The 21,736-nt window shown below is 34.8% G+C and overlaps 1 protein-coding gene across 1 annotated transcript in view; it reads right to left on the reverse strand.

The window, feature by feature from the left end:
• DPYD (dihydropyrimidine dehydrogenase) overlaps positions 1-21,736 on the reverse strand; it is a 743,206-nt gene that overhangs the window by 394,844 nt on the left and 326,626 nt on the right. The window contains exon 12 of the mRNA XM_037498291.2: positions 8,810-8,994. Coding sequence (XP_037354188.1) covers positions 8,810-8,994 — 185 coding nt within the window. The remainder of the gene's footprint in view (positions 1-8,809; positions 8,995-21,736) is intronic.

Raw genomic sequence — 21,736 nt, forward strand, 5'->3', positions numbered from 1 at the left:
CCACCAGGGGAGGCCCTCATTTTTCTCTTTACTTTCCTTGATACTGTTGTCAATCCCCCAAGGACATCCTTGAAGTCTATGTTATGGATAATTTTGTCTGTTTATCTCCACGTATTCTATGGCTTCAGATGTCACATCCAAACCTGTTTTGAGTTAATTTTTGTCTATGGTATTAAGCAGTAGTATAGTTTCATTCTTTTGCATATGGCTGTGCAGTTATCCTAGTTCCATTTGTTGACGAGATCTTTCTTTCTCCATTATATATTCTTGGCTCCTTTGTTGTAAATTAACAGTCCATAGAAGTGTGGGCTTATTTCTGAACACTGAGTTCTCTTCCACTGATGTGTGTGTATGTTCCTATCTCACCTGTTTATTCCATATACCTCCTTTCACTAATAGCTCTTGTCTTTTTTCCCTATATTTATTTTTCTAATCTTTTGTGTGGTTTCTCTATATTCCTCATAAAAAGTGAAACCATCTGATATTTATCTTGCTCCTGAATTATCTCACTTAGTATAATCATTTCCAGCTCCATCCATGTTGCTGTTAATGGCTTGATTTATCTCTTTTGATTGCTGAATAGTATTTCACTGCATATGTATATACTATATCTTCTTGATCATTTCATCTTTTTTGGGGCATTTAGGTTATTCCCCTATCTTGGCTATCATAAATACTGCTGCAATGAACATGGGAGTGCAGTTTTCCTTTGAATTATTGCTTTTGTGTTTTTTGTGTAGATTCCTAGGAGTGGAATCACTGGATCATAAGGCAGATCCATTTTTAGTGTTTTGAGAAAGCTCCACAAAACTTTCTCTAGTGACTGGACCAGTTTGCATTCCCATCAGCCATATAAGAGTGCTCCTTTAAAATTCTGAACACACATTGTAGAGGAAGAGATCAAGAACTGCTACATATTGGCAAGAAGAATAACAATTCAGAGTTGAAAAGTCCCAGAGAAGTCATTTAGTATAGGGTAAAATAATACGTGGCAAATGTATGTTCAAATCCAGACGTCTTTACAATTTATTGACCTTAAGTACATTTATCATCTCACCCTTTATTTTTAAAAGCTATAAAGATAGCAATACCCATTAGCTGTGGTCATTGTAATAAAAAATAAATAAATTATAATGTATGTAATAAACATAATATCTATAATAGTTATATATAATAAGTAAAAGCAAAATGTATACAAAACATACATTAGACAAACAGGGCCCACCATTACAATGATTAACAAATGACTATAAAAGGTATGGTCCAATGAGAATAAAAATCAGGGCCCCCATCTTTCATGAGTCTTTTCTAGTAATTTTAGTCAACATTGATCTCTGCTCCCTGACTACTTTTGCATATACTCGTTGCAGTAAATTTAGCTTTTCATTATCTCATGTCATATATATTTTTCCTATTTACATTAGTAGTCCTTAAATTATTCAAACATTATTATAATATCCTTAAGAAAAGAAAGGTTGATGATCTCATGTGACCAGCACACACACACACGTTAAAAAATTCCCTTAGATCAAAAAAAAAAAAAAAATTCCCTTAGATCTAACTAAAGGACATAAAAACAGTGATTCAAAAGAGCACCTGTACAGCTATGTTTATTGCAGCACTATTTACAATGGGTAAAATCTGGAAACAACCCAAATGCCCAAAAATAGATGACTGGATCAAGAAGATGTGATATATATATATATATACACACACAATGGAATATTATTCAGCAATCAAAAAAGATAAACTCATGTCATTTGCAGCAATGTGCATGGAGCTAGAAGTAATTATGCTCAGTGAAATAAGCCAGAAGGAAAAGAAAAATATCAGATGGTTTCACTTATAGCAGGAATATAGGGGAACCAAATAAGACATCAGTGTAAAAAAATAGTTATAGTACAAAACACAACAGAGCAAAAACAGACAATTATAAATCAGAGACATCCTGCAGGGGAGGAGGAGGGAGAGGGATCAGGGGGAGGGAGGGAGGAGCTCAGGGGACTGTAGTGATAGTGCACGGGTGTCTTGGGGAAGGAAATTATGTGGGGACTCAATCTGCGGGGGAGGGGGGAAGCAAATATTGTCTAAAAAATGTAAAAAATGTTAAATGTTAAAAAAAATCTTAAAAAATTTCCCTGAGATGCAAGCAAAGGTGTAAATAAATTTTAAAATTTTTATAAATTTTGTCTATAGTCATATACCCTTTGTAGGTAAATTGTTCAAAACTATATTTGATATACCATTCTTAATCGAACAGAAGAAAACTCAATTATTGGACTATGCTAGCAATATAATATTATAAGCAATTAAGGTGAATCATATTGAATTACTTATCAATATACTTAATTAAAGAAGAGTAAGTTTAATATCACACAATAATAAATCAAGGCAAGAAATAGTGGAAATTGTCTCTCTATATATTAAGACCACATTTATAATTATCAATTCTTTATTTCCACAATTCCTACTGCACTCCTGCCTGGTTACATACCCCAATTAAAATCCTAAACTAGGTATTTTTGTCACGTTCTCACCCCATCATACAGACTGTTTTTCCCATTTTTTCTGTATATTTATTCTCTATGTTCAGGACCTCCACATGTTCAAACTGCCTTTCAGTGAAATAAAAAGAAGCTGCTACACAGATGCACAGCTTATAAAGCAAGCAGAATATACCTTTGTGGAATTTCAAGGAAGGCGCTCTTCCCTCTGAATAGAAGCAGCACCACAAAAAGGTACCATTGTTTGGTGAGTGGAGTTTGGTCTGGATTTCCAGACCAAACTTGCCCAATGAGCAAGCCATAGAGTCTTACCTAGCAATCCTGAAAGCTGCAGCAATCCAAAGCACTCAACATTCTTCCACTTTTTCTTACCCTCCCTCTTGTATTTGTATCTTGATTTTTCTGAAGTCTTTGCTGACTTCACATCCTGATACCCACATGTAAGCAGAATCAATCATTATCTCTTCCATGCTACCCCTGTAACTTTACATTTTTACTATCTCATTTGTCATATTGCAGTAGATATATGTTTACATAACTGGCTTCCCTATGACACTATGTGATTATTAATGGCAAGTTTCATGTTTTTATTCACATTTATAAGCCTAGTGATTAGTGCTATCTATAAAAGAGAGCTCTTTATGTGTTTTAGGTGTGCTCCTAAAACAGTGTTGTAAACCAACGTTGCCTGGTTAAAATAAACAATTAAAATCACAGAGAAACTATAAATAATGATACTTCTTAAATTGTTGTTTGTTGATAGAATAAATGGTTCCTTGCATGAATGGTTCTATGGATGGATAGATATGTGTTAATAAATAAATGACTAAATAAGAAGATTTTTATAATTACCTAAGGTAATCTTTTTCAATCTTCATTTATTAAAATTCTATACTTTGAATATCTATTCAAATTTTCTATAATTTTTCTCTGACACCACTGTAATAGTCAAAAGGGAATTGTCTCTCATAACCCACAAAAAATATAAACAACAAATACTATAACTCAGACTCTCAACTAAGAGTTTTCCATAAACTCTCTTACAAAATCTTTCCTGTGACCTACAGGGTAGCAATTGCGATTATTATTACTCATTGATTAATAAATTATTTACATTTGAGAAGACCTGGTGGGGGAACAATGAAGTAACTCTCTCAAGGTCACATAGTTTGAAAACGTTGGAAGAAGATTTTAAACGAGATCTGTATAACCTGAACCCAAATTTTAAACACTATATTATATGCCTTTTCATTTACTCACTTTGGTCCCCTCCCAGAGTCAAGCATTGAGCCCAACAGCTGGTACTCAATAAGTGGTAATTGATCAAATTAACTAATGAAAAAGTGAAAGCTCTCTTCAGACAACTATGGGAATTGTTAAAATCCCAACATGGATGTCTTTAAATAATTACATTTATCTAAAAAAGTATACTACAAGGAAGTTTTAAATATCCTATTACAAAGATTGGAGGCATGAATTCATATTATCATGTGCACATTATTTTTTTCTTAGCACATTATCCCAAACAAATATAAAAGATAAGACAAGGTGTTATAAATTTTCATTTATGAATATACATCAGACATTATAGCAATTTTGCTTAATGAATGATACATTTGTTTTTTTTTTTTTATTTTTTTTTAATAGAGGCATGTTTTTTTATTTATTTATTTGTTTGTTTGTTTGTTTTGTTTATACATGCACTGGGTACAGTCAGAAGCGCAGGAGGGTGAAAGAATTCACCAGAGCCAGAGTGGGGAGCAGAGCAGGCAGAAGGACCAAAGTACACTGCTGAGGGGAGCAGTGGGCGGCAGGAGAGGTCTGCGCGCCATGTGGGACCCTCCTCCGGTGGCTGGGGAGCAGCCGGGGATCGAACCAGCGCCACAGAGGCCGCGGGCAGCTTCGCAACCCAGCGCTCTACCGCTGCGCCACCTGGGAGGCCCTGAATGATACATTTGTTAAAAAAAAAAGGAACACTATTTTCAGTGCTAATAACTTTTTACAACCAACCTATTAGTTTTCTTAACTGCCCTTAAAGTTCCATTAAGATGAATTAACTCATACCTCCCTGGTGGCCTAGGGGTTGTCTCAGCGCTATCACCAACCACTAGAGCCTGAGTGTGATCTCCGTCCTGGAGCTGACCCACATATGGCGCAGCAGACCTCTCCTGTCTCACCCACTATTCCCCTTAGCCTTGTGTATTTCAGTGAATGGCCTATTCTGCAACCCACCGTGTCTCTGGTGAATGCTCTCACTCCCTTAACCTCTAAAGTATACAACCCAATTCTCCTATGCCTTAACCTCTAAACTATACCACCCAATTCTCCCATGCCAAAAAAAAAAAAAAAAAAGCTGAAAAAATTTAAAAAAAAGAAAACTTTATTTAAAAAATTAACTATCGCTCTACTTATTTTTTTTTTCTTATTTAATAGATGAATGCACTTTCTATACTGAGGCTATTTACAACAAACAAGTATGGTCACTGGCTTGACAAGACAGAGACCAGTAAGCAGGCTTCAAACAGGGAAACTTATGGTGCTACAGAACATTCAAGGAGAAATGTGGTTCTAGAAGAGGAGGAGGAAGCAAAAATCTGAAGGGCAAAGAGGATCCAGACAGATGTGATGAGTGGAGTAGAGAAAAGGTCAGATTCAGGAGAAATTTTGGTATATTTGGGGAAATTCAAATTGCCACCATAATCTAAGGAGTTGAATTTTATCTAGAGTGCAAAGAAGAGCTTCTGAAAGGTTTTTAAGTGAGGAAAGTGGGATCAAACTTGTATTATAGAAAGATGACTCTGGATAGAATGTAGGGGCTTGACAGGGGGAAAGTGGAGGCAATTTTAAGAGGAGAAAGAGGCCAGAACTAAATTAAAGACAGTGTGGCGAGAGAAACTCTTATTTTTGTCTCTATAGTCCTTTTTAGTCGTATCAGTACTTAGCACTTTGCATCGAATAAATTGGCAGGAAGATGGAAGTGCTGATTTTACCTGGCAGAAATTTTACCTGCCTTCCATTTCTACTCCATTTTCAAAATGTGATTCAACATTTTGACAAGTCTGAATTCTTCAGTCAAATCCAAAACTTTTACTGGTCACAATATTTTTATTTATATTTTAAACACTATCATCCATAGGAACATGTATTTTTATACCATGTGGACTTTTTTCCCATCATACCTAAAGTCTTCCTTTTTTCCTTTCATAAGCTAATTAAAATGAACACTCTTTTTTTCAGTAAACATTTTTCAGATTTAGGAAAGTAAATAGAAATAGTGAAGTCAATAGAAAAACACCCTTAAGTATCTCTTGCAATAATTGTGAAGCACTACAAAACCACAGCCATCACAAAATATAGTAAATATTTTCTAGGTATTTTAATTATAAAGCAATTAATTAATTTAAATATTTAGGAAAAAATTAACACATGCCATTTGCCACTGACCCATGTTCAACTTTACTTTTTTCACATCCCTTTAGTATCTCTATCTTCCGACCATTTTCACTCCTGCAAACTGAATCATCTTCACCGGTTTCCTCTGACTTAACACAAAGAATCTTTCCTCCTGACTCTACTTTCATTTAGTCAAGGAATTTAGCAGGTTAGCATCAGTGAGATGTCTCATTAGTCAAAAATTGTACTCTAACACAAAAAGTAAAGCAAATTAAAGTAAGAATATAAAAGAGGGCCTCTCAGGTGGCGCAGTGGTTGAGCTGGGTTGCGAAGCTGCCTGCAGCCTCTGCAGCACCGGTTTGATCCCCAGCTGTCGGGTGAGGGTCCCACATGGCGCACAGACCTCTCCTGCCGCCCGCTGCTCCCCTCAGCAGTGTACTTCATCAGTCTGCCTGCTCTGCTCTCCCCTCTGGCTCTGGTGAATTCTCTCACCCTCCCATGCTTCTGAGTGTACCCAGTGCTTGTATAAAAATAAAAAAAAATAAATAAATCTTAAAAAAAAAAAAGAATATAAAAGAGATTTTACCAGAGAGTTGACCAGATATATATGATGGAGTGAGGGAAGAATAAATGAAAATTTAGGTAAATAGTTCATAATTAAAGGTGTACACCACTATGCTGTTTTATATTGAGAAATTTGTGTGTTTTGAGAGAAAGCACTCTATCTAGTGTAAACCTGTGTTTTCTTAACTCACTTCTAGATTACGTTGTGTCCTAGTATTATCTAGCATACTTGTCAATATGTTGCTAAATGTTAAAATGTCATGTTTCAGCATTTGTCTTAATGCTGTTAGCGGTGAGAAGCTATCAGCCCTACATTGTTTTCCAAATTAATTTGGAAATTTATTAGTTCTGAGGGTGTTAAGGACCACTGATCTACTTATTTATTTATTTATTTGTTTATTTAAAAGATTCATTTATTTATGCATACAAGAGCAGGGGCACAGGCCAGAGACGCGGGGGATGAAATGACTCACCAGAGACAGAGTGGCGAGCAGAACAGGCAGATCTCCTGAAGCACACTACTAAGGGGAGTAGTGGGCAAGACAGGAGAGGTCTGCTTCGCCATGTGGGTTTCTCCCTGGTGGACCAGGATCGAACTCGTGCAGTAGAGGCTTCGGATTGCTTATAGTGTGGTGCTTAACCCCATATGCCACCAGGGAGGCCCAGAACCACTGATTTAGAGGACTTGAATATGGGAATCAGAAATGTTAAGTTGCAGATGTAAAACAGATTGGGGAGGGCATGTTTGGTTTAAGAGAAGTGAATTTGAAGTGTAGGTGAAATATCTGACTGGAGACAGCCAGTGACTTTGAAGTTTAGGCTTGACGTGCATGTGAAGAGTTCAGCAGAGAGCTGGATTGTAGATGAGCATGTCCTACTGGAGACACAGATTAGGGAATTATGCAGGAGGTATGTTTGGGAACTTGGATAATTCTATGAACATGAGAATAGAATGAGGAAATAAAAATATAGGGTGGTAAGTGGGGACAGAAAGAGCAAAAGGAGCCAAATCAGTAGTCAGTCCAGGCACATGTCTGGAATATTCCTTCTATGTATTTTGAAGCCACAGAGACTCCAAATCATAGTGCTTTAGAGAATGGAGCCAGTCACTACCAGCTTGCCTTTTTTTGGTTCCCTGGTTTCTATCTGTTAAAACTGCATTCTTTTTTTTCCCTTCTCTAACCTAGCCCCTTTGATTTATGACTAATTGTACAGCATTCTTAATTTAGAGTCATCATTTCTTCAGACAGTTTTGTCTAGACCAAACCTATAGGCCAGTTACATTCATTCTTAGAGACCTGTATTTCTGGGATCCCACACTCTGATCCAGAATTCAAACTATTCAGGTCCTCTCTTCAGAAATGCCAGGGTGAGGTGGGAGCATATCGGTGAGCTGAACATTCAATGGGTGATGTAATCAGTACCAATTCCAGTTCCTAATTGATAGATGAGTAGTCTTGCAAGAATTACAGAAAGACTAGAAGAACAACAATTTGACTAAATGGTCATAACAAAGAGAAAAATAATATTTAAGGAATCATTAAAGATGAAGTGAATTTTGTTAGTTTGTGAGAAATTAAAAAAGGGAGAAAGGTAGCATAATATTGTCTATCTGAAGAGGAAACAGAAAAAAAATTATTAACAAAAGGAGTATTTTGAAAAGATTGCATGCAAATGAGGTTGCTGTATTTACATTTTATTAAATTACAAACAAGAAGAAAATAGCACTCAATGAAAAGTAAGACAATTGAGCCCTAAAAGTAATGTTTTTTTTTTCCCAAAGACTACACAGCTACTTGAACACAGTATGTTCAATTTATATTTTATCATTTTTACATTTTCATTTGTCTCATAAAATGAAATAATGAAAAAAAACAATTATAATAAAATTTTGTGAAATATTTATTTTCATTCTACTTAGTACATATATTATAATTTGAGAAGTGGATAGGTCTTCATCTGAAGTAAATGGACAAATAACCTAGTTTTCTGGAATGTATACAATCATTAGAAACATAAATTCTATCTTGGATCATATTGTGTACCATCCAGATTTAATAAATGTAACAGCTATGTTTTTAAACCATTGATCAATAATTTGAACTCAGCCTGATTAAAGACTTCATGGCATCATAGTGATAGAATAATGAATTTTCAATCAACTAAATAGTTTTATCTATCCATATTTTAAAAAACCTTTTCCAAGTAAAAATGTATGCAACATATTTCTTATGTAGTTATTATGTACCTTATGGAAATACTCAGATAAATGAATAACAAGAAATAAATGAAAAAAGTACATATCCATTGGGAAAAATAACTGGAATTAACTGAATGAAAATGCCTACCTGTATATATTTGTGAATGTACCAAGATGCTTGTTTTCCATCATTCACTGATTCCACTGTGGTGTTAGCCATGCCAACAATATCACCACCTGCAAACACCCATGGTTCACTGGTTTGCATAGTTTCTGGATCTACTTCTGGGAGATTCCATCTGTTAAATTTTATAGGACTCAAAGCTCCTTTTACTAGGAAAAAAAAAAAAAAGACAACAGGCATTGACTGATCTGTGTATCTTGTAACAATAATTTGAAAATGAAGAAATATTATGATTTAATTATTATTCTAGGGATTCAAACAACTGTTTTTAATGAACCATAAAAATAGAAAGTTAATGAAATATCACAGTTAACATATTAAAAGTGTACTGATTTAAGTAACTCAAAATATACCTCACATGTAGGAATTTAAGACAATTGATTTGGGCAATGTTACAGGTCTGGCATTTATATATAAGACTGATTCCATGAGGGAGGAAAGTACAGATTTTTAAATCTTTTAACATATAAAACCATTTAAATTCTTTTAAATGAACATAAAATTCATTTTCTAAAGTTTACTTTTTCTATAACCACTTTCTTCACTAACTTGTTATCACTCATATGATTCCAATCTGATTTCTGTGTGTCACATGTATTAGCCTTGCTATGGTTTGGGTCAGTGGCCAATCTTTTCTACTCACAACAAAAGTTTTACAAACAAAACAAGAAGTCTACGTTTTCACCAAATTATTTGCATCTAATGTTAAGCAATTTAATGGGCCAAGAATATAGTTATATTAGCTAGCAATTTTGTTCTTTAAATCAACAAATGCAAACAATAACATTAGTTCCTTTGTGGAAATTGCTCTGTAAAACAGTTGTCAATTATTTACTAATTATGCTGCGTTTCAATGAATCATAGAACAAGGGAGAGGTGTGATTGTCTTTAAGAAAAAATATCTAAAGGATATTTTGAGTGAGTATGCAATCCTGATATTTGGAAAAGGTAGATAAATCTATATTTCAATATTTTATATATTGAAATATATCTAAATATTTCTATTAAATATTATATATGTGCAATATATATATAAATTAGAGAAAGGGCTGCTGAAGAGAAGCAATCAAGAAAGGTAGACAACATCACATATGATGAATCAGTGTTTACTATAAAATGTTCTTTCCATTCAGTCATGTCATGAAATGTAAGTATATCATCTCAGAGCAAACTAAGGGAACTATTCTTTACTCCAAATCAAAAGAAAATTTAACAAACTCAACTGAAGGAGAAGAGACTGGAAGATTGTGCAACAGAAAAGTTAGTTGTTGAATAGACTAGTGAGTCAAATATAAAATAATCAAATGAAAAAAATGTTATTCTAACAACCCAAAGCAAATACTTCTCAGCAAGAAGAGAGTATGAGAATTTTAGAAAACTGTTAAGGGACTACAGCTGATTGTGCTTTCCCCACAAGATTATAGGTTTCATGACATCAGTAATGTGTCCATGCTGCTCAGAGCACAGGAGACACTTAATTCAATGGATGGATGGGTGGGTGGCTGGATTGATGGATGTAGGGACATATGGATCGATGCTATTATGCTCAGGTTTTTATTTTTAAAAATCTCATACAGTTTCTAACTCTTATGTGACTTTACATTTTATGGAGAGCAGAATTAAATAGTTACATAATTATTTTCAATGCAGAACAGGATTTTTTTTTTTAGATTTTTATTGACTTATTTATCCAAGAACCGGGATACAGGCCAGATGCAGGGGAGAGTGAGAGGATTCACCAGAGACAAAGCAGGGAACAGACAGGCAGACTGATGAAATACACCACTGAGGGGAGCAGTGGGCGAGACAGGAGAGGTCTGCCATGACATGGGGGACACTCGCCCGCCGGTCAGGATCAAACTGGTGCTGCAGAGGCTGCGGACAGCTTCATAGCGCGGCGCTCAACTGCTTGTGCCACCAGGGGAGGGCCCAGAATAGGATTTTGAGAAGATTTTACTCTTTCTTTTAAAGGTCATGAAAAGAGACCTTTGGCATTTGTTCCCCTTTGTATAACAGATCATCATTCCATGTGTTGACAGTTACTTGAGTTGCAAGAAAGTCAATAGTGAGTATGCTGTTCAATTCAACCTCCTGCAATAATTGTAACTATAACACACCATCGTCTTATGCAATGAGTTATAGGTACATATTTCTTTAGAAATGACCTTACACATCCAAGACTTTGACACAACTTTGTCCCATACAAAGATATGGAGTAATGATTATTTTTTTCTAATGAGAATTAAAAATTGTTTACTAGGAGATCAAAGCCCTTTTTATCCATTCTGTTATTTTTTAATAGAAATATCTTTGAACATTATCATATATTTCACTCTAAGCTTGGGCAAAGTAGGGATTGTGCCATAGTTATCTTTGATTTCTCACAACAGCTATTACATACACACACACACATGCACACACACACACATATATATCTTTAAAGTTATTGAAACTTAAGCTTCAGGGACCCTTACTTGCATGGGCCTTTTTCACGGTCTTAAGGCTGAGTTTGAATGTGTAATTTATTCTCTGTGGAGGAGTCTTCATATTATATGAGCTTCAGGCTTCACAAAGCTTGAGTCTGCTTTTGAATACTGTGCATTATACACGGTATATAAATGCTTACTGAATTAAAGTGAAGTTCCTGAAGTTCTTGTTCTTTATATTTTTTTGTGTGATTTAAAAATGTCATAGTATGATTCACCTTAGTATTGGAGTTCTTTCACTAACTTAGTCAATGAGTAATAAAGAGATATTATTATTATTATAAGTTTAATAAGTAACTCTTCCATATCTTAAAATACTTAGCGCCAATATCAAGTCATCCCATAAGCACTTATTTGTGAATTCAAAAACACCAGTTAATTCACAGGTCTTTCCATTGTATACTCATTATATTCTTTAATGTGCTAAACATACACACATATTCATACCTACTTTTAAAAATATATTCTCTGTCCTCAACATTTGATTCACTTGTAATTTAGAGTCTTGGCCATGAATATCAATTGTTTTAATTATTTTATCATTTGTATAATCCACCTAATGATCAAACAACTGACACTGTATTCCAAAATATAATAGATTTTTTCTTTCATACTGAAAATTATTTCAGTCTCCTAATGAAAATGACCTATTGAATTCCCTCCCTTATTCCTTTTGGAGATTTTCAAATTTAAAATATTCACAGTCCCATTTAAGATCAAATATTTTTAAAAAATGAGAGGTTAAGCAACCAGCTAGTATGTTGTTAATATTATGGCAGAGCTTGCACCAATCAAAAAGAGATCATTTGTTTTCATTTCAATATTTAATACGTTAACTTATCAATATTCACAAAGGTTCATTAGAAAAGTAAAACATGGGCAACGATCAATGCTCCAGTAGGTCATAAATGTTTCCTATCAGTGACACTAAACAACTAATTCAAGAATGACATTTCCATTTGAACATCAAATGGTATCATTTACCCGTAGAGTGCATAGTAGACTCGACTTAATAATCATATGTAATATATATGTATGTGTATCCATAGTCAAATTCAACAGTTTCAATGAATTCATGAATCTCTCCTCTAATCTCTCTATAACTGTTTAATAAAATCTATTTCTGTGTGTGTGTGTAAGAGAGAGAGAGAGAATGAAATATACTCACAAATACAGAGAAACTTTGTTGAATCTTATCTGATTATGGATCCTAATAATGCCTTTCATTATTTCAATAACCTTTAAAAGACCATAATTATTTAAATGTATTTTAAGCTCCAGTGTATTTAACTTAGAACTTTTATTAAGAACTCAGTGAAAAAATATCAAGTGTCTTTTATTCACAATTTGTCAGAAAGGAATTTATTTATTTAGTACTTCTTAGGAGGAAGACTTTCATCGTCCTCATCATTGTAACAGTTCTTCTATAGACTCTTACATCTCTGCTGATGCATTCAACTTGGGATACAATAAAAATAAATCTCAGAAGCATGTCTTCTGTTCTGCCTTTATCTAACTTAGAAGGAGTGAAAACCTAAGTGGATGAAAAATGTATATTTACATTTGTAAACCAAATAACTGTGCACCATTTCCTATGAAGTGTTAAATGAATATTAATAGAAGGATTTATATTTTTTCTTTCTTGTTTATAAAATAATAGGGGTGGGGAGAAGAGATCTGCTGTTATAATCATGGACAGTTTTCCCACATATTGCCATGGGGTTGCATCTTGATGGAGAATATGGCATATGGCCTAGTAGCTCCACAGTTGGATAGAAAACTAACTTGAATAAGAACTCCAAAACATGCTTATTCACAGTCTATATTATTCTGCAAATGGGAGAGAATGTGTCATGATATGGCACCTGGAATTTTATGCAGTCTTTAAAAAGAACAAAAACATCCTTAAATCATACCAAACATTCAAGATTTATGTTAATTTTGTGCTTTAATTACTACTATGTTCAAATGAGCTTATTTAAAAAACAAAGACACTCTGAGGTAGCTTTAAAACAAGAAATGGTTTTGAAATAGGAACTTTTAGTCAATTTAATGTTATGCATGAAATGATTTTTTTTATATAGACTTAATTGTATTGTGACACACAAGTTCTTCAATAAGCCACAGCTTAAATTTGCAGAAACCATCCCTCAGGGACACATCACTAGCAGATGCAGATTGCCAAGGTCAATTAAACTGATGTAGCTGTGCTGTCATATAAGTAGAAGAAAAACCACAAGCACATGACAAGTATATTTCTCAGTATTTATAAAGAGATGTCAAGAATGTTATATTTTAGTACATAAATATAAATTAATTCTCCATAAACAATAAAACGAAATAACAGAACTCATAATGAAGAGGATTATTATTATTCATTGGCAAGTTTGAAAAGATACAAAACATATCAATGAAAAATTGACAGGAATAAAAAATTTCAACACTTATAATGAAATGATATCTTGAAAGCACACATAATTTTATCTGTGTGCTTTCTTAATTTTATATAACCTATTAGCCAGCAGGATCAAAGTACAATGAAACAAAAAGGTGGGCTGAGGCAAAAATCTCAGTAACTCAGAGCTGAAAGCAAAATCTCAGCAAGAACAAATAAATTCCAATTACAGGGCCAGTATATCAGAGTTTTGTTTAGAGAGAATAACCTGCGGTAAGAAAGGGACAGAAGCAGAGAGTGACTTCAAACAGAAATATCTAATCTGAACGGTATGAGGTTAGTCTTTACATTCCTCTTTTTGAATCAATATGTTGTTCATTCCCAAACACAATGGAGTCCACAATAAAGATTCATCGTTTCTTTCTGTAAAGGCCTCTAAAAGTGAACCCTGATTCTGCAACTTCCTGTTCCTCCAGGTCCTCAAATATCATCTCCAGCTCTCAAGAGAATGAAGGTCTATGGTAGTGGACAGACTATGGCCATATCTAAGGGAGGGATCCTATACTTCTATCATGGAAACTCGGTAAACCAATACTGATGCAATTAAAATATTAAACTAAATACAACTGAATCACATAGACCAAAAAATATGTTTTACTTTTCACATTATTCTCTCTTTCCATCGCAAAGTTTGGAAAATCTTGATTTCAGACATAGTTGTCTTTTCTCCTTGTCATTCTTACATCTTCTTTTACCTAATTTCTTAGCCATTTACAGACTGCCTTTTTTTTTTTTTTTTTTTTTTGGTAAACTACATGATTATTTCTTCCAGTTTATCCCTCTAACAAAAATATGTTCTCAATGTTCACAAATTCTGTGACAGCATTCTTCCCTTTGGACTTTCTGTAGTGTTCAATAGTTGAATCACATTAATTTTGATTTCTGTCCTTGATTTGCAAAATACTACTCTGTCAGGGGTTTCCTAACCATGAAACTGTCCTATTTTCTGGTCACTCTCACCTCTTCATCTTCCTCTTTCCAGCTAATATTCAGTTCAAAACACTTTCTCTTCCAAAATTAGTAATTTTTTGGGCCTCCCCAGTGGCACAGCAGTTGAGCGCTGGGCTGCGAAGCTGCCCGCAGCCTCTGCAGTGCCAGTTCGATCCCTGGCCACTGGTGAAGGTCCCACATGGTGCTCAGACTTCTCCTGCTGCACCCGCTGCTTCCCTCAGCAGTGTACTTCATCAGTCTGCCTGTTCTGCTCCCCACTCTGGCTCTGGTGAATTCTCTCACATTCCCGTGCTTCTGACTATACCCAGTGCTTGCATAAATAAATAAATAAATCTTAAAAAAGAAAAAAAAATAGTAATTTTGTGCCTTAAACTTTCGCTCTACAAAATTACTTCAAGCACTATTTCACTCTTTTATTCTCATACCTCTAGCTGCTCTATTAAGTTTCCAGCCTGCATGCTCTACTGGTCCTGCTAAATCATCACATCCTAAACCCAGTTCATAAGCTTCCTCTGGGCCTTCTACCATTTCATGGTGAAGCAATAGTAAGCTCCCCTTTCCTATACTCATTGTGAGGATCATTCATACCTTTCCTACTTCCCTCAAACCATTGATGTATGCCTCACCTCATTAAATATGCAGAAGCTATCACATGGGAACTCCCTTGCCTTCTCATTGCCAAATCTATAAACATACTGGGTATGTACCCACTCTCTCTCTTCCTTCCTATAACAATTTATCAATTCCCCACTGATCAAAAACCAATTCCTCCACATGAGCCCTAAAATCTTTTCATCTTACCATATAAGGATTTTCCTGCCTATGTTATGTGCTCTCTCTTCTCTACTATCAGCCACTCTCTCTAACTTCGATGATCCCAGAAGCAGGCATATACTTTACATCATCACCCATTGTTAAGCCACTCTGGACCTGTGTCCCAAAGCTTCATGAAATATTTGTTGAATTTTCACTAAGATGATTGATTAACTCCAGGATGCTAAATTTGGTGATCTTTCTCAGTGAGCCCTATGCTTCAGGACAGAAAAAGAATGAGTGAAGGACCCAAAGAACAAAATTTAAGGAGCTCCTTAGACTAAGGATCTTACAAGTTCAGGTAGGCACCTCACTCATCACAGGTGCAGCAGCATTTAATTAATAGCATTTCCCATCATAAAATCCTCTTATCTTAGCTTCAAGGACATCACATTTTTGCTTTTTCACCAGCCTCCACAATGACTCTTTAATCTTCACTATTGTTTTTTTTTTTCCTGCTGTCCTTTCTCAAATTGACTATAAATAGATATTTAAAACCTAGACATAATTTTTGCTTTGTTACCCTATAATTAATTATCCCAACATCCAGTCAGTTACCACATTTTGTCCATTCATGCAATGGACACATTCTTCTAGTTACTTCTCATTTTCAGCAGTCAGTATTTATTGACCCCTTGTGTGAGATATGCACTCATGGTACTGGATATTTCCACATATTAATAACTCATTTAGAACACAAAACAACTCTTTAAGTTAGGGATCACCATTATAAACATCATCAAGAGGTAGCAGATCAAGTGAATTAAATCCTGTTATTTCTGACTCTAGTCTTCCTGCCACTAAGCTTTGGAGTAGGGCAAGAGAAAGACAGGAATGCATCAACAAGTCTCTTACAGCTTGACTACTGGGGAACACTGGGCAACTGACATGAAGTAGATGGGGCTTGGAAAGACAGCAAAGAATTCTAGTCTTGGTCAACTCTTCCAATAGAATGTTTTATTTTCCCTTTTTGTTAAACTAACCATTACCAATTTCTATTAAACTAGTCTCTGTGTATCAGTTACAATAGGCCCCCTCTTATCCATAGAGGGTATAGTCCAAGACCCCTCACAGATGCCTAAAACTGCAAATACAAAACCCTATAAATAGTAGGATTTTTTTCCCATACATACACACCTATGGTAAAGTTTAACTTACAAATCAGGTAGAGATTAACAACAATACCTACTAACAGAACAAGTATAACAATAACCTGCAACTAAAGTTATGTGACTATATTCTCTCTCTTTCTGCATCTCAAAATCTTGCATGTAATATTTTTAGAAAACTTTTAACTGTAGGTAACTGAAAACATGAAAAGAGAAACCATCCATAAAAGAGGACCACTATATAATATGCTTTGATTTTTCTACTCTTTGGGGTTTGGAATTATATTTGCTCCTTGTCTAGCATCTAGCACAATAATAATTGGCATACCAAAGGAACTCAATATTTTTAGGTTGAAAAATGTAATAGTTGTCCAAACCATTTACTTAGCACTCATACTATCCTGTCAATTGATTATTTTTCTATAATACTTATTTCCACAATTAGATAGATCATTATGGGATGGAAACCCAAATATTTTCCTTTTTAAAAAAACAGATTCTAAATGAAAGCTTCTAGTAACATACTGGCTAGAAAAGAATAGTCACTTGGTTAGTTTCTATTGATTAGCTATTTGATTTCCTACAGCTATAGTTAAATAATGTTAACTTAGGATATGCTTATAGAATTCAGGCAGTGTAAAAATACATTTTTAATTTCCTAGTCTTCCATATTCAGGATGATTTGAGGTTCCCCAAGTTAAATGCAATGGGTGGATGCCAATAACAGCCTGTAGCAACTCCTTTTATTTTACTTGTATTCTACGGGGAGTTTCACTCATTTCCTAAAATGACGAACTAATCAATTCAGAATTAAAGTTGTCCAGGCACTTCACCTTGATTTGCTTATTTCTTGGCAATATATTCTATCTATTTAAAACACTAAACTCCTTGAAGATTTGATTTCATTTTATCTGGAAGAGATCTCCTCAAGGAGGTCATTGTCCTTGAAGGAAATATATGGGGATTGTTTTCAAATTCTCGGTTGGATTCCCAAATGCTGCGCTTTGATTTGCTTATTTATATTCAATGATACCATCTACTTAAGACGGCAAACTCATTGAAGAAATAGATCATCCTTTAATCTGATCTGGACCATAATCATCATAATTCTATGCACATTTGGATGCTTAATACTTCTTGATAATTAGGAGACAGTGAAAAAAGTAGAAAGGCGACAGAAATAGTTTATATTTAGTCCTCACTGAAAGAACTTTTTAATGCTGAATGATACCATCAAGTGATACAAATAATTACAGAAAAGGGTTAAGAAAAATGTTTAAAATAAAATTCCCATTTCTGCATCTAACACATAAATAAAAGCAAATAGAAAGCCAATAGTAAATTATGCTACTTGTGAAAACAATATTATTAAAATATGTGAATGCTGAAAAATATTTTAATTAACAAAATAAATCAAATGGAAAAGATTCCCTAAATAGAGCTTTAAAAGTAAGTCTATGTGTGTTTGACTGCCATGACTAATTATGTATCCATGTAATGTGTGTTCAATTTGGGCTTATTTAAATAGCAGAAATGCTCATTAGCTGCAGTATATCTGTGAAGCTTCAGTAAACAGTTTAATGGTTTTTATGTTTAACCAATTTCATAAGTTCCTGTAATTTTAGCTTTAGCAGCTCATTAATGTTATTTTTTGATATCCATCTTAAGACTTTTTTTCTCCCTTGTCAATCGGCTGTAGGCATACTTCAATGCAAACTTAAAACATACAGAAGAATTCCTTTTAAACAAATTTTAGTGAAAGAGTAAATGCATAGTTTGAAAATACAGCTTCTTTATATGGAGTAGTAGTTGTACAATCACGCAATGAGTGAAAGGCAAGGTATTGGCAAAGGCTACATTCCATAGGATTAATAATAATAATAATGACAATTATTCAGTGTATCCATTAATCTGGGTCTGGTTCTGAGCTAGGCAGTGTATATACTATCTCTGCAGAGGTTTGCATAACAGGTACTATTTCTATATTATATTTGAGGAAACTGATACTGAGGCAAGTTACCCAGGCCACACTCAGGATCCAAACCTGACTACAAATCAGATACAGTTTTACCAACTGGAGGTCTATAGGAGCACTTGGGGATACACACCTAGACCTCAGGAAAGGGCACTGCACTTTGGATTAGATACAGTCAAAAGTTGAATAAAGTTTCAGAAGAAAGAACCCAAGTCCAGGTAAAACAGTCAATCATTTATTTTTTAAAGTGACAGGAAGCACAACTCCAGTTAAAGGCAGAGGGTGACTTATCAGAGTTTCAGAAACCCAGAGGTCAGGAAGGCACAATTTTAAGGAGAATGAAACATAAGAGAAATGTAAGGTAGGCAACTAGATTTGGTGATCTGGAGGTCAATGAGCAGTAAAAAGATGATATTTACGGATATATGATGAGAACAAAAAGTAGAATAAAAGGGGTTAAGAAGAGAGGACCTAGAAAAGACAGCAAGGTAGTGATTAAGGATAAGAGTTTAATAAAATTGCATAAGAAAAATATTCATTTATTCATTTAACAAATATTTATTATCTACTGCATACAAAATCCTGCTGTAGGCACTGTAGTAAAGCACAAATAAGAGACCCATTGTTGTGGAGTATACATGTAGCAGGCAGAAGATCAAAAATAAAAAGTAAACATGTACACGAACTGTATGACTATAAAAAGGGTGACATTAAACAAAGTGTCATAAGATGAGGGGAATGAGAAGTAGGAGAAATGGTTTAGGTCACAGAGGGTTGGAAAAACATAGAGGACACTAATGAACTGACACCTGAGCTAAAATCTAAAAGATAAGAATGAGCAAGGGCCTTCCTGTTGGCACAAGGGGTTAAGATGCAACCTATGAAGCTATCCGCAACTACAGCACGAGTTTGAGCCATGGCCAGGGAGCTACCCAAATGGCACAGCAGACCTCTCCTGACTCATCCACTGCTCCCCTCAGCAGTGTATTCAGTCGATCTGCCTGTTCTGTTCCCCACTCTGTCTCTGGTGAATCCTCTCAACCCCCATACCTCTGGCCTGTACCCCAGTTCTTGTATGCATGAATAAATCTTAAAAAAAAAAAAAGAAAGAGCAAGTCACATGAAGAACTGAGGCAGAACACTCCAGGCAGAGAATACTGCTGCAAGGATGTTAAGGATAAGGAGAAGCTGATGAGCTTAAACAGCAGAAGGGAAGCCTTATGTGGGTAGAAGAAAGCAAGTCAGATAAGAGACCTGAGTGATAAGCAGGACCTGATCAAGGAGGACTTTATAAACTGTGGGAAGCATTTTATTCGCAGTAAAGTAAGAAAGCAATGGAAGGTTTGAAAAGGGGAATGAAATCCCAAAATTTCTATATAAAGGCTGACTCTTGATGGGGGAGGTATTGGATATATGGAACAAGAGTTAAAGCAGGATGGCCAGTTAGGCAGCTAGTCTCAATGAAAATGAATCTTGTCCAGCATCAGACCATTCCCATGGCACAAGGAAACAATGTTGGCCTTCATGACACTTTACATACATATCACTTCCACATGCTTTAGTCTTTGCTGTTGATTTTATGTAGGGACATTTAGAATAAAGCAATCATTTATTCTACTCATTCCAACATTTTCATCTCAACAGTTTCCATTTCTTTATTCATTCATTTTTTTTTCATTGGAAGAATACTTGGGACTGTCTGGGAACTCTGGATTAAAATATATAACCACTCTGCAGTCATATTGTTAATATAATTTAGAAGTGAGAAAGGAAAAGAATAAGAGCCAAAAATGAGACACATATTTAATTACATGTTCCCTCTATGTGTGAAAGGAACATATTTAATCAGCATGCCCTTTTAGATTTCTAGTGTCCACAGACTTTGGGATCAAATTCAGATACCTTAGCCCTAAAACTGAAAATATTTTGTGAATCACCAATGAAATATTTTTCCATCCTTACTCTATTTCTTCTTGTGTACTTTATGATCAAATAAAAAGAACTGTTTTGTGTATGTATTCAGACTGCTCACTGTGTATGTATTCAGACTTTCCCCATGTCTGTTCTGCTAATTCCTGCTTAGTCTTCATCCTTATTACCAATGCTGCTGTCTCCAGAAAATCTTCTTTGATTTTTACAGCTGGAAAATGTCTTGGTAGCTTGTATGTTATACTAGCAGTTTATCTTTTGCTCCGTGAGTTCCTTTCTATCTTATGGCATTGTTATTTATATGCATTACTCTTCCTTTACTCAACTGCAACCTACTGTAGACAGGTACAGTGTATCCATTTTGGGGTACCCAGGAGAATCTAACACAGAACCTTGTACACTTAATAAATGCAGAATGAAAGGCTAGAGAATAAGGTCCTGAAAGTATTTTAGGAGGGCAGATTAGAAAGGTGTCAAAGTTACTTGGTGGCATTTAATTACAATCCCACCATCAGGGGAGAATAAAGTATGAGAGTAAAGCAATGATATGGGTGACGCAGAAGTTCATTTGGCAGCAGTGCACAACTATAGGGGAAAACATTGGCCCATATCAAATCAAGTGAACTATAAACACAGTTTTGAAAGTGCTTGAAAAATCACTGAGCATTTGCCAAACTTGCATTGCATAGTATTTGATACTCTTTTTCAGGTACTATACAAGGAGAAAATGGTTATGTAAATTAAACTCCTTTGAAAGCACTTTAAGAAGATTCATAGATACAAGATAGTAAAAGCATGGCTAGCTTAAAAAAAAAAATGGGTTTGGCACTGGATAGCATTAAACCCACAGAGTTTGGTCAGAACTCTTAAATAATTGTTAAAATTAGCGTTGACTTCCTCTTCTAGCAACGCCAGCACATTTAAAACATATGGTAAGTTACATGTACATATTATATTTGAATTGAGTAGCTTCCATATTTGGGGGATAGACATTAAATATGATTCAGCATAATTTTCCAACTTTTATAATTATAAGTTACATTTATGTGGGTCAATGCCTAATCTAACCAAAGGCTACCTTGATAATACTGTTGTTCTTCTTTTGTGTTTGATCCAAGAACGCAGGGCAATGTAATAATGATAATCATCTACAATACAAAATACACATTACTG

The sequence above is a fragment of the Talpa occidentalis genome, unplaced genomic scaffold, assembly GCF_014898055.3.
Source record: "Talpa occidentalis isolate TD23 unplaced genomic scaffold, MPIMG_talOcc4v2.1 talOcc4.9, whole genome shotgun sequence".
NCBI lineage: Eukaryota > Metazoa > Chordata > Mammalia > Eulipotyphla > Talpidae > Talpa > Talpa occidentalis.